This window comes from Necator americanus, chromosome III, assembly GCF_031761385.1.
Source record: "Necator americanus strain Aroian chromosome III, whole genome shotgun sequence".
Taxonomy (NCBI): Eukaryota; Metazoa; Nematoda; class Chromadorea; order Rhabditida; family Ancylostomatidae; genus Necator; species Necator americanus.
This window is the reverse complement of record NC_087373.1, coordinates 8,531,374-8,545,902: the sequence shown is the minus strand read 5'-3', so window position 1 is coordinate 8,545,902 and position 14,529 is coordinate 8,531,374. Positions and strand designations below refer to the sequence as shown.

Sequence of the window (14,529 nt, the reverse complement as noted above, 5' to 3'; positions counted from 1 at the left end):
GATAAAACCAGAAAGTTGGTCCGTTTTTAGACTAAGCGAATAAGCTAAAGAACAAAAAGCGATACGTAGAACAAATATTAGTCAGCGACGCAGAATTCTTTCCTGAAAAAGTATTATCCACGGAAAGTGCTGCAAATGCAATCCTAAACTTTAGTCGCTTTTTGTTTGAAATTTAACGGACAAAGGAGGTTAAATCATAGGACTAAATTTAATATTACACCTTTTTCTATGTGTATAATAGCTAATATGATATATCATAAAAATTTCTTAGTATTTACGAATTAATCTAGTAAATTTAGTTGTATAAATGCCGGATACAGTGGTGTCTAAGGAGAAGTTGAGAATAGTCACTAAGTGAGTTTTTTTAGGGAAATTCTTGGATCAAAATGTTTCGTTGGTCAAAATAAATTGGATTTTTGACGTGTCTCTTCATTTTCTGTTCATTTCTACTTCTCATCACAGTGATATCGGTTTTTTTTTCAATTACTGGTCTATCGGCTAGATTTTACTGCATAGAATCCATCTAATACGGCCTGCTAATTAATTTTTAAGCTCTACTTGAAGTCAGCGTTCGAGGAAATTTCCGATGTTTCTTTCCCTCCTGTAGTAAATACGGTTCGCGACGTAATTCGAAAGTATCATAGCGGAAATGCAAAACGCATTCCAAAAGTTTATAAACTAAATGTATGGCAAGCTCTGAATTTATCAGTTTGCCCAACGAAGCAACTCTTTACACTTGTTCGAGCAATGAAATGGAAGTGAATGAAGTGCAGTTCATCACTCGTTCGGGTGCAAGGAGTTGCATCGTTGGCCAATTTGACCATTCTGGTACTACTGAAACTTCTGATTTCTGTATTTTATCTAGCTTCACGTTTTGCCGTGGAACCTTGTTTGGCACTGGGGAGAATCAAACTCTGAAAATTTTCCAAAGTGCCGCAATCGAAGTGCTGCGACCTTTGATGTATCCTTAGAAAAACATATTTTGTATTAGTATACAGAACTGTATAGTCATGGAATCAAGTGAGAAGGAATAGGAAAGTTTTTGATCACTCCAGTGAACATGTGAACGAACCTGCTCCGGTATCCATAATCAAGAAATCCACGAAGAAATCCGCGAGAGAGGTCGCCGGACAGTGTTGTTTTGTGGAATTCGAGAAGATAAATGTTCAAGAATCGAATTCTGATCATGCAAAAAGAAGTTCAACAGAGAGTTTTTCAAAATGGATAGATGACAGTACCACGAAACCAAGGTAGTAAGTAATATCTTTTCTATTCTAGATTGTTTTAAAAAAAGGGAGATTTTTAATTTCTTTTATTTACATCTTTTTGTGAAGTAACACTAACAAAAAGCTAGGTGTGCAGCTGCAGTATTCAAAGATTTCAATTTAATTTTCCTGAACTCTGACGAGGAACAAAGAAATTACTATTGAAGCAATCTATAGAAACCGTTTCCATCGGGTTAGAAGTACCGTGACTTTGGTCAGTACCGATGGGAGATACTTGAGCATGAACTGTTCATTGTAATTGTAATTATTAAATATTATTCTTTTCATCATAAAGGAAAGGAAGTATACTGTGATAATTTGGACAGTTCGTATTTTTCTTTACATAAAAATAATGCAAATTGAATTTTAGAGTTGAATAATATAAATAGAAAAAATAGAATTGGGGAAAAGAAAGTTAAAAGTGAAAAGAAAAATGTTTATGGCTTTTTTAGACCTTTTTTATTCGATATTTCGTGTCAGATAATGCAGTACTGGCTTAGAGATTCCTAGAGCGTTCTACTCGGAAATGTTATTCCGAGACTTTATTTAAGTAATGGATGTACTTGGATCACGAGATGCAGTAGACTGCACTTTTTGTTGTTTTGACTGAGTTAATATTCACAGAATTCTCTCCTATGTCTCATTTTGTTTACTACTCAGAAAAGTTCGCACTTTGTTCGACATTTCACTAAATTTCCTCTGCCGTCCTTTGACTGAATTCTTTGTCAAATTCAATAGGATAAATGTAATTGCTCTTAGGAACGTAATTTCGTTTCAACGCTTTGAGATTTTTTTTTGTCTGGTCATGTGCACTTATCCACCATAACACGAAAATATCTCTTGATCCTAAAGGCAGCGTTCGCAGAGAGTTCCGATTTAGAACCTTTTCCGGTAATACTTATAGTTAGTTATTTTCAAGAATAAGAAAGAACGAGGCATCGGCAACGGGAATTATCTCGTGCAAATCCAGGAATACCAGACCTCAATTTTGCCGACGAAACAACTCTTTACGTCCGTTCTAGTGATAGAAAAGAGAATACGTGAAATTTTCATCACTCTTATGGGGGATAAAACGTTGTATCGTCCAATAGACAGAGGTCTCCTGATGTTCTTGAAGATTCTAGGTTTTAATGCGAAAGGTTGGTCTTCGTTTCCTCTGGCATTCGTGTGAGGTACGCTCTATTGACCTTGCCTACATCCGGAACGAGCTCAACAACGAAAATACTCCTGAGAGCCTCAAATCTTATTTTTCCAAGTCTCTATGAGGGAAACTCTGTTTCCTGGTTTTACTTCAGCTCAGTATTCGCTTTTCTTCACATACTAAAGAAATGTGGATAGCACCTCATCTACCCTTTACCTTATGTTAGATTTCGCTACTAAAGCTACGAGATCCGTGAACATTTTAGCCCATTTTAGTGCTAAAGCACATAAAATTACTATAGAAGTTCGTTCAAGTTACTTCCACAGTGTTATAAAAAATCCCTTTTTTGTGTTGAAGGAAATCCTTTCATTTCTCATTTTTCTTTTTCTTAGCAACTTTTTCGGTTAATGTAGCTAGGGTATATAGTCGGCTAAAAACGACATGGATCCTAATGCAGTTAACCCCACTTGAACTGCAGTGCTAGTACTGGTCCCATTGCGATCGAAACCGCTAGCTCCACCGCAAGGACACTTAAACGACTTCAACAGGCTTCAGCCCGTTTTGACCCGACTATAAGATGTCCGAGAAATAACGTAGAGCACATTCGCTTCAGGAATTTTGCTGTCCAGTGAATCGGGTGTGGTAAAACAATCTACACATAACTGTAACAGTTACCTGACTGCGTTAAATATATCCTTCTTAAAACGTGGAAGTGAAATCTGTTAAAATTCGATGCATAGTTCCGACTCTACGTCTCGAAATTTCCAACTTTTTTCTTATTTTTTTCTCTATAAAAGAAGGTGAAACATAAAAAATATTAACCCCGGAGGATGAGTTTCGCACCTTTTGATTGGGTCATGTAATGAAAAATTGATGAAAAACTTTGTTTTTTGATTATTAATGGCATTATTCACCTTTGTGGAACTTAAATGTTGATATTTATTTATTTTCTTCTATCTGTGAGAGTGTTCCACGATGGACGAAAATAAATCGCGCTGGATTTCTAAAATTTAATAGCTTTCTATGGTTGACGGATTCATTACCTGAACAACCGCAGGAGCGCATACAGTCGGCGCTATATGTGTTCAACCAGGTGAGCGCAACGCGTCGCGGTAGCACGCGCTCTTCCTCTTTTTGCGACTATATTCTTCACATCTTCTAATCGAAGAGGCATCTTACTTATTAGGTTGGTCGAAACTTAACCTGGTGTGATTTTTTTACACGCCTGTTGTCGTTTGTTTATGTATTTCTAATATGTACAATCAATTTTTACATGGTTTGAACGAAAATAACGCCTGTAGATTTTTACCGAAACCATTTCAATACCTAGTGATTGTTGCTGATCGTGTTTGTGTATAAGTGGTGTTTTTCTATCAATTTTTTTTCTGTCTGTTGAAAATCCATATTTTGCTTTAGGCTCCCTAATTGTGCAATTTTCTCTGATTGAAGGCATCACCCCACGAATCTGAGGTGGTGCGGATTTCAGGTGGAGTTTTTTTTTAGGAGAGTAGATTAAGGAGAGACTCTGTCTATTTCTTTCTAATTGCCGTAAAAAGCGGCCCGGAAGATACGGCTTCGAGCGTTCCGGCGCACTATTTTCTACAAGGAGTTCGATTGGAGCGCGCCAGCCTTGTGCGGTGCCGAATCTTCCGGACCGTTTTTTACGGAAATCAGGAAGAAATAGACCGAATCACCCTCCTCTCCATAATTTACTATCCGTTATAAGAATACTCCATCCAAAATCTGCACCACCCCAGATTCGTAGGGTGATGCCTTTAAACTGCTAACGAAACTAAACTAAAGGCTAAAAAAACTAAAACTAAACTGTATACTAGAAAAAGTTGTTAGCGTAAATCTTCCTATTTTCCTATTTGATGATGGCAATTAACCATCGAGCCGCGAGTGCGCGATTCGTTCGGGAAGATTCTTTTTTCTCTCATCGAGTTGTGCAAACACTCCTACTCCACCCTTCTATTCCTCGCATTTCCACAGCTTTTAGTTGTTGTTTTTTTTTGATTTCTTCAGGAGAAAGAAACAGCTTTTAGTGTTTTTCCTAGCAATGAGTCAAATTGAATTTTTGCTGTTATACTAAACGAGTGCTCTTTCTTCTCGTCCTGATCCTCATTCGTTCACGTGATTTCAGGTCCTGGAAGTGGTTAATTTATTTCCCCTTTGCACTACCAATTGTTTTCTTTATTTATTGGCTTTATGTACAATTTGTTCATCTGCAGTCCGCCACATTGATGACTGGGTGCATTTTTGATTTTTGCGCTCTTTGGACCTGTGCTTTGTTTTTTGATTGATTGATTGATTTTGTGATCGCTTTGTGGATCGTATTGCCTCCGACAAGAGCTTTTTTTAAGGTCCTTTTTGTCTCTAAGAAGTCAGATGCCTTTTGTAGTTTGGTTATTAACAACTAACTAAATTTATCGAAAAACTTATCCTGTACTTGTATGCGTACTGGCTATACTTTATCGACTTAGGTTCAGAGGAAAAAATTGGGACAAAACTGGAATTTTACGGGGGAGAGCTGAGATATGGCTGGGACTGGTGCACACTGGTGAGAAGCTCGTTTCTCATTCTTTTTTCGCATAGCACCACATGGATTACTAACTTAATTAACTTAACTTACTGTCCCATTACGTGCAAAAGTGCACCCAACTCATCCGCATATTCGTGTTATCTTAAATATATTAAAGTGGTGCCAGTCTGTACTGGCTTCTTTCCAGCAAGCGATGTTCATTTGCAGAGTTTTTTTCCCGCTGAATTTTCTTAGTACGTCGTGAACGTGCTGTTAAATAATCCAGTAGCGGTAATGTTTTCCGGACTTTTCCATCAGAATCCCCTTAGGCAACACTTCCGTTATTCTATTCTCATTTTCGATCGTATTTAACGCTATTAGAGGCTCAGAAAAAATTTTCTAGATTCCTTTGAGCAGCAAAGTTTATTCTTAGGTAAGTTAACTGAGGTCGATTTGTTATTTATCAATTACTTATGGTTATATTGCTCCTACCTCGAATTTTATTCACATGGTTTCTGAAAATTTCAAGAAAAATTTCCCTGTGCACCGTAACAAAAAAATATCATTCGTCCCTTCGCGAGCTGTGCATTTTGCTTCGTTCTTAGTTCATTTCTTTTCAGTTACGTTTTTTTTTTCTTTTTTGAATGGATCCATGAGTCTTTTTTGATCTTCTTGGTTTTAGAGGAAAATCCATGAAATATTGAAGATTATTCATTTATAGGACATATGTGAGTTTTAGCAAGTTTTAGATAGACTTGTATATTATACACTTGTAGTTTTTGTACCCGAAGACATTTTATTTGTGAAATTATGCGAAAATTTTGTTATTGAAATGAACTGCATAAGGTAGAAATTTTATTATTTTTTTGTTTTTCTTTGGAAAATTTAATTTTATTTGATCTAACCTGAAGCGTAATGACTCACCAAAAAATTCTCTAAACACTAATACAACTCTAACTCTAATCTTGAATGCGATGAATGAATTCTTTGAATTTGAATCGTTACTCCTCCACTGGTGATAGCAAACAGCTTCTTCTGTCCCAGTGGGTTCCCGTTCACCTCTTAATGTTGTTAGCATCCATAGGACTTTACTTGAACCCCGGCTTGGAACGCATAATTTAAGCTCAGCTGCGTCAGAGCGTGCACATTGTTTACTGCTGGATAGGCGCCGTTATTCTCACCGGCTGATAGTTATGAGCACAAGAGCGCGGCTCTTTGCAGTGCTGGGAAATAGAAAAAAGTGGATCTTCATGCATCATACTATGCGGTTTATTTCACTTTTAAATTAAATGGTTTTAAATATTGGCGCACCTTCAAAAGATATGAATGTAAGTATAAAATCTGTGTGAGAGCTTATTGAATGCACTTAGGAGATTTGGAGGAAAATTCAAAGATATTCTTTAGTGTTCCTTCTAAGGATATGTATGGAAGATGAAAGGATATGGTCAACTTGACTAATTAACTTTTTTTTAAAACGTGTCCAAGAAATTAGAGTTGAAAAAGAGGACATTCAGGTGCACTGAACTTTATGACTTGGATTTATCCATCAGAAGTCGAATTTTACTAGCGCTAATGCTAAACTAGAGCTTGTGTGGGAAAAAATGAATGAGCAAAAATTAAAAGACTGGATTTTAATGAATTAGATTGATAAAATAGATGAATCAAAATTTAACAGAAGAATTATGGCGATTATGTAGCATACTGAACACTACTTCAAACTAAAACTCTCTATATTTTCCCTCCGAACAACAAGCATTGAAATTTTTCTATCGTTTTCCATGTTCTCATCCTTTTCCTGCCAATTAGTGTTCGTGCACATCCAGAAATTGAGCAGCTGTACAACGTGACCATCGTTCATTTTCTCTTTGATTTTCTCGTCATTTTATGATTAACCTCGCCGTTTTGCATCATTCCGACCACTTGAACACTTGGACCATATTTTTGGACTTTGCACTGCTTTTCTGCTCCTATTTTTTTCTCTTATTTTGCCGAAAAGGTTCTGGTGAAACGTTATTTATGGATTGACCTATCGGGAATCTCTTCTTTATCGAAGACATGAAAAAAATGAAATGGCTTGAAGTTTTTGATAGTACGGATACCTTGTCGAACTCATCCTCTCCCCTTACTTAGCTTCGACATCGTTCCAATTACATTCCGGAAAAGATCCCGGTAGGAAAACAAACCGACAAGTTTTATCGATTAGCCGAGCGCTAATTAGGCACCGCATTCCAAAATTGTCATCGAAAGCGAAGGAGGTCTACATACAGTAGGGTATAATTGAAGGCATCACCCTACGAATCTGAGGTGGTACGGATTTCAGGTGGAGTATTCGTATACGGGATAGTAGATTATTGAGAGAAGGGTGATTCCGTTCATTTCCTCCTAATTGCCGTAGAAAACGGCCCATAAGATACGGCTTCGAGTGTTCCGACGCACCATTTTCTACAACGAGTTCGATTGGAGCGCGCCAGCGTTGTGCTCGCCGTATCTTCCGTGCCATTTTTTACGGGAATTAGGAAGAAATGGACGGAATCACACCTTTCTCCATAATTTACTATCTCGTATACGACTACTCCACCTAAAATCCGTAAATCTTACCTCAGATTCGTGGGGTGATCCCTTTAACTACTGGTGTTTGGATAAAGTATTGATTAACTGCATGTAGGACAATATTGTAAGTGTCTTACAGATCAGTTTTCCTAAATAAATTAACCAACTTAGCGCTAAGTGAAAGGATAGCACTGTGCGTTAGGCAGATCAGAATGCCTCATCCAAGAAGATGAAGCTCTCAGCCATCATTAAACGACAAAGGAGGCAAAAGAAACCAGGAACATAGAAGAAACCAGGAACTACTAAACTTGAGAATTCTAGACTATCCGATAACCACCGCTGTGCCTTAGAAGACATTAGAGAAACTAAATATATTGGTTTGGAAATTGTCACGTATGAAGGGAGGTTGGGAAAGTAGAAACAAACCTAATTTCCTCTACCAGACCCTAATTAGTCTTATTATGACATTTAGTAAAAAATCGCAATTCTTTGACGATTCGAGAAAATCGAGTTGGTGATCTTAGAAATGAAAGAATGTGTATTCATACTTTTTAAACGTTCTAATGATGTGAATTTTTGTCAATTTATTCTTTTAAAAGCTTAAAAAGTTTGAAAACACATTCTTTCATTGTTTCATCGGACACATTTTCAAAACCTGTACTCTAAAGAATTTTACATCTACGTACGAAAATGTGTATAATCAATAATATCAACATTTTTCGAAATTATTGTTATATTGCAGGAAGTGGTGTGAATAATTTTTCATTTGTTCTATGGAGTTGCTCGAGAATAATTACGGTTCTCTGCACGTCTACAAATCTATGAGGTTCTATGAAGTTTTGCAAAAAATTCATCTGCTTCTAATTTTCGAAGCTCTTGGACATATACGCATATTTGTATGAATTTAACCTAATTTTAGCTCTAATTTAATTTTTATATGAACATAACCTAACCTTAGCTCTAATTAAGTTTTTTTGTGTGAGCACAGCTTAAATTTAGCTCTTATTTAATTTTTGCATTAAAGTAACCTAACTTTAGCTCTAATTAAGTTTTTTTTTTGTGTGAACTTAGCTTATCTTCAGCTCTAATTTAATTGTTGTATGAATTTAACCTGACTTTAGCTTCAATTTAATTTAACTGCATAATGTGGAAATAATATTAATTTCTGTCTAATGATACTATAGAACTTTGCTCTAATATCCTCAGCACTCAGAAATATGTAATGCTTCGCTAACAAATAACTTGTTATAGGAAGAATTATAGGTGACGCTTCAATAACAAATTTCAATTTTGTTCAAAATTTTCCTTTAATCCCATCGCAAGATCCATAGCACTAGGGGCCTAATCTTATGCTAGTCTTTTCGTTCTAATCCTGGCATGGAAATCAATACAAACATATAGAAAAACAAATAGAATATTCCTGGCGCGCCAAGCTGTCAAGATAACCATGGATTTAGAGAGAGAGAGCGAGTAGCTGGTGTAGGTTTTTTTTCCAGATTCGGCTTCCTATCATTATTGTTGATTGTTAAACACTGTATATTATTTTTGGCTTTGAAGCATGTCTACTCCTCCTAGTGATTGGGACGTAGTTTTTATGGATGGAAAAAAAAGATGCGAAGTATTCCTAGAATATAAAAAATTTTCCTGATCCCTGCCTTGAAAGTGGATGTACCGTACACCTCTGTAACGTGATTGCTAAGACATATTAGATTGCCATTGTGGGACGTAGTAAAGTACTGTCCCATCTGCTTATGTGCATACATATTTTCTATGTGTGAATATTGCTATTGCTATTGCTGATATCACACAGCTTTTCATGGAATTTTTCTCTCCTTTTCTTTTTTTTATTATTTTGGATTAATCCGACCAAAGCGTCCACAATCTTCCACGTGCAGTTTTTTGTTGGGTTGTTGAGAGCGCATGACCACATTTATTAGACGAATTATACGAATGTGCTGAAGCGCGTTAAATAGAGCCAAAATGAGAAGATTTTTTTCCGGTACTCTACCGAAACATAGAATTTGAGTGGGCATCACGAGATTGTTAAATACTTCAAAGGTGGAGTATCATCCCACGAATCTGAGGTGGTACGGATTTCCGGTGGAGTATTCGTATACGGGATCGTAGATTAAGGAGAAGGGGTGATTCGTCTATTTCTTTCTAGTTGCCGTAAAAAAACGGCCTGGACGACGAGCGATCCGGCGCGCTATTTTCTACAACGAGTTCGATTGGAGCGCACCAGCCTTGTGCACGCGCCGCATCTTCCGGACCGTTTTTTTTTTTACGAAAATTAGGAAGAAATTGACGGAATCACCCTCCTCTCCATAATCTTCGATCCCGTATACGAATACTCCACCTGAAATCCGTACCACCTCAGATTCGTGGGGTGATGGCTTTAAAGTCTCGTGGGGTTTGCACCCATATCTTCCCTAAAAGTTCAACTCTCCCCGTCAGGATCAACGAAATGTTCATTTGTCCTCACCACTGCGAACGGAGTTGATGTCGGAGAATGTTCCTCCTACATAGTTTGGCAAAGGCACCTCGTCATTCTTTATGGAACATTTCAACACCCTGTTGAAGTGGAAAACGACGTCAGTTCCCGGATCCCTACCTTCAAACCTGGCCTGATATTTCGTGCGAATAGGAGAACTTAGTCCTTAGGCGTTTGATCTAGAGCAAGAGCCCGTTGAGTTTGCTTTTTTTCATGATTCGACGACAATTTTCTAAGTAATGAAATAATGGGTTTAAGCGATGTTAACCTATAGATTATCGCTTATTTATTTCAAAATGAATTGTTGTTTATTTTGCAAAACTATTCATATCCTTCTGGACTTCAGACCATTTTTTTGTAGCGCCTAGCACTGATAGCATTCGTATATGCGTCCTGATCTCTCTGTATTCTTCCACATTTGTGAAGAACAGAAATCATATATTTCAATGAAACATAGGAAAAACCGTTTCAATTTTTCTTTAAATAGAAGGCCTAACTAAACAGTGGCTCTGATTTTCTCCACGACCTATGAATTAAGCTGAGGAAACTTATTGAGGGCGTGAAGGATTGAAATGGTAACTAATTGGATGGCGGATAGTTTGTTGGTTGTTAATACTTACTTTATTTATTTTTATAAAAATTTTTCATATATTTATTTTATTTATATATTTATTTATTCAAACAACATCTATTTTGCATCACTACAATTCTTGGCCTCCCCAGAAATAATCCTGCATTATATATTTTCTTCGGCTTCTAAAAAAAATGTAGACAAAACATTTTTGGATCCAAAATATGCTGCTCCTTGAATTTCTACGATCCTCTTTCGTCCTACCGTTAGACCATCGCTGATCACCCTCCAAAATTTACTTGTTTAAGGCACAAAACTTTTCTATTGTGAATGAAAAAATGTGGTATTATTTATGGGAAGATCCAATATTATCATCGGTTGTACAAAGGTAGCGTTATAAGGTGCTTCGTTGAGAGATTCGTACCTGAAGGCAGTTTCACACGCCATTTTTCAGGACGATTAGAGTTAAATGGACATGAACACATTTGTACTCCCAATCATCAACCGCAAAATCAGTTTTTCGTGGAGAAAAGTACTAAAATCATCAAACTCGTTTAAATGTAATGTATCACCGTGAGATGTAGGTCTAGGAGGAATGAAACCCGTACCGAACACTAATTTTAGAGATCAAAAATCACATATTTTATCGAAATGTAAGAAAAGGATGTGTGGTTTTGCTGCTGCAGTACTGACGTTAACATTTCTCCCGATTTTGCAGAGCTCTTTCGTTCTTATTTTCCGTCAATCAAACTCGAGTTCCAATTTCTGCGACATTCGACTTCGTTGCTAACCAAACCATATCTTTCTCTTAGATGTTTGCCTTCTCTTCACATGTCATTCAATTGTGTTTGGAAAAATCACGAAAAACTAGTTTTTTTAGTGAGCTCTTTATTTCAATGTTTCAATTATCGTCTGCTCATTGAAAACTTCAAGAGTTCCAATTTTTAATGGGAAAATTCCAGTGGGAAATGTGATCAGAGCGTTATTTTCGTTCTCTCGCATACCACTAAACATGGATCGCATTGTCCTCACTGCCGGGATTTGCTAGCTAATGATTTTCTTTTTGTTTCTTTTTGTAGATTCCTTTTTCCTTTTTTCTTATAATACTTAAAAGCATCACCCCAAAAATCTGAGGTGGTACGGGTTTCAGGTGGGTTATGCGTATACGGGGTCGTAGATTATGGGGAAGAGGGTGATTCCGTCCATTTTTTCCTAATTGCCGTAAAAAATGGCCTGGGAGATGCGGTGCGTGTACATGTTGGCGCGCTCCGATAGAACTTCTTGTAGAAAATAGCGCTCCGGAACGGTCGAAGCCGCATCTTCGGGGATGTTTTTTTATGGAAATTAGGAAGAAATGGACGGAATCACCCTTCTCTCCATAATATACGATCCCGTAGACGGATACTCCACGGGAAATCCGTACCACCTCAGATTCGTGGAGTGATGCATTTAACAACTGAAATTATGGGACGTAATAACGTTCTGTCCCATATAGCTGGGGCATACTTCCCACATGTGGATACTGTTGATATAGTGCTAGGATGCCGTTGGCTGTGGCATTTCATGAGGTCTCGTTGCTTTGTTTCTTTTTTCTTGGATTGATACGACTAGAACGTGCATGATTTTCCATGCACAGTTAGTTTTTTGTTTTATTTAACAGTCCATGACTACCAGACGGATTATCTACAGTATGCCGAATCGAGTTAAATCCTATGCACTATGATGAGTTTTTGAATATTCTAATACAGAGAGTCCTACTGAACATCATGAAGGGATTCAATAACTGTGACAACTGGTCTGTACGTCGCTCACCATACCAGTGCTACATTTTTCCATTTACATTATACATTTTTAGGAACATTTTCCTGCTTTTATATATATTTTAGTTTATTTTTATATTTTTTCTCATCCCGTTCATTCCGTCCATTCACCTGGCTTATATCGCCCGTTTTTGCTATATTACAACGTTGATATACATTCATCGATGGATCTGTTTTTGAAAAATCTCCACTTTACAGGATTTTATGACATTTTTGACCAGCTATATAGAATCTGCTTGGAAGCACCTTGGAAAGAAAAACTGCAAAAAGGTCGCGGCGGAACCTCTTACCAGCAGCGCTGAATCTGCTCAATATTACAGTTTTTTCCAAAAAAAAAAAGCTTTTTTTCTGTTTTTTTTTTTCAAATTTTATTCACAGATTACTCTACTACTCTCTGATCTCTAATCAAAAATAGCTCAACTAGCAGAAAATGCTAGAAGTTTCGAACTGTGGATGACATGAAAACTTGAGGATGGTCACAACGCTGAAAAAAGAGTTCCCATACAAAGAGCTTGTTTCTGGGTGCTTTTAACCACTCTGTAGGTCTTGTCACGAAAATATTTGAAGATAAAGGAAACAATTCCGAATAGATGAGACAAAAGTACCTCTCCGCCTGCTAATTCTTCATTTCCGACTCGACATTCATTAGCACAATCAATTATTGTCTAATTCGTCAAGCTTTATCAAGTATTTGTGTCTACAACTTTTTTTTTGAAAAATCGTAAAATCAATGTGAAAAAATCACGAAAAATTCCCAATAGTCACTTTTATTGCATTATTTATTCTTAGAATAAGTCTTGCTTCTCAAAATAAAAAATGGCGGCCAAATGGTGTCCACAGTTTCGGAGACTGAGGCTTTCTGAACGGATACGCCATTCTACATTCGTCGACTGCATGCTCCTATCGCGGATTTATCGTCGCTGTTGCCTGTCAGTAGACCTTTTTCTTGGAATAAAAATGTGATAATATTTGAGCATAAATTTAATACGAAGATGGGATTTTCCATTTGTTGATGGGATTCGCCATTTATATATACGTATATACTGGAAAAGGAAGTAATTTTAAGTGATAAGGGGGAATTTTTCAGAGATAACTCCCAGAGTTTATGGGTTAAGTTCAGTTCCTGATGTTCGTTTTCGTGTTCTTTCAGAAAAACTTTCTTTTTAAACTTCTTTGAAACTTCTTAAAACTTTTCTTTTAGAACTTTTGAACATTCTTCAAAAACTTTTCTTAGAAAAAAAAAACTTCTGAAAAACGTTTTGACCGCTTCCTACATATTGGAGCAGTCTTACTTTTTTTTGATGATCTTTTCGCTTATGACTGGCGAAGTCTAAAATTATGACAAATGGAATTTTTGCTGTAAATATCATTAACGATCTTTATGGTATCCAGTTGCTATGTGTGACACAAAAGCCTTCTTTCAATATTTTTCTGTTGAACTAGCAAAAGACAGTAGTGAAAATGAGCCTATGGTTTTTTGACTAATGATCATATTTCATTTAATCTGACATCTTAAAGATAACTTCCTGAATATGAATCCGGAAGAAAATGTTTCAAACTCTGGAACTGCGAGATGTTTTTTTATAAAGTGATATAAGCATGAGTTGATTTTTTTTTTGAATTTTCTGCTGTGTACGTGTATGGTTACATGCATCTCTTAGTAAATCCTACTGGGATGTGAATGTTTTCCGGACAATATTTCCTGTACTTCCCATATTCAATCGATCATTCAATGTGAGTCCTTTTTTCGAATTGTACTAGTTTGTTCCAATTGTTCCGTTCTATTTTTATAATATTTTCTTTATCGATTTTCCAAAACACACACCCATCCCTCTTTTTCTTTTCGTGCGCAGAATCGGCGAAAAAATTCTGCCAGCCCTATCGATGTATCCTCGTGTATATAGTTGGCTTCTGTCTATTCCTGATGTTGATATTGAAACTTATGCGCAATGAATTATGTTTACTAATTATCATTATCATTATTATTATTTATTATTATCATTATATCACCAATTACGCTTAATCTCAATTAATCTTGAATTAATTGAAACTTAAGATTAATTTACAAATGGTTAAGTTATCGTTAAGAGTGTTAAGTTTTAGTTAAGAAATGATAGCCTGGTTCCGTTGATGTACGTGCGATATATTATAACCTGGATGGTTCTTTTTA

General features: G+C 36.5%; 1 protein-coding gene across 2 annotated transcripts in view; it reads left to right on the top strand.

The window, feature by feature from the left end:
• Positions 1-307: 307 nt before the first annotated feature.
• The window catches only part of RB195_008979 (uncharacterized protein), a gene marked incomplete at both ends in the record, with an annotated part of 38,536 nt that continues 24,314 nt past the window's right edge, over positions 308-14,529 (top strand). The window contains 2 exons of one of the 2 annotated variants that reach the window (XM_064195757.1): positions 308-354; positions 1,056-1,250. In XM_064195757.1, coding sequence (XP_064046902.1) covers positions 308-354; positions 1,056-1,250 — 242 coding nt within the window. Of the gene's footprint in view, positions 355-1,055; positions 1,255-14,529 lie in introns of those variants that run through there. The other variant, XM_064195758.1, reaches the window with a different exon arrangement.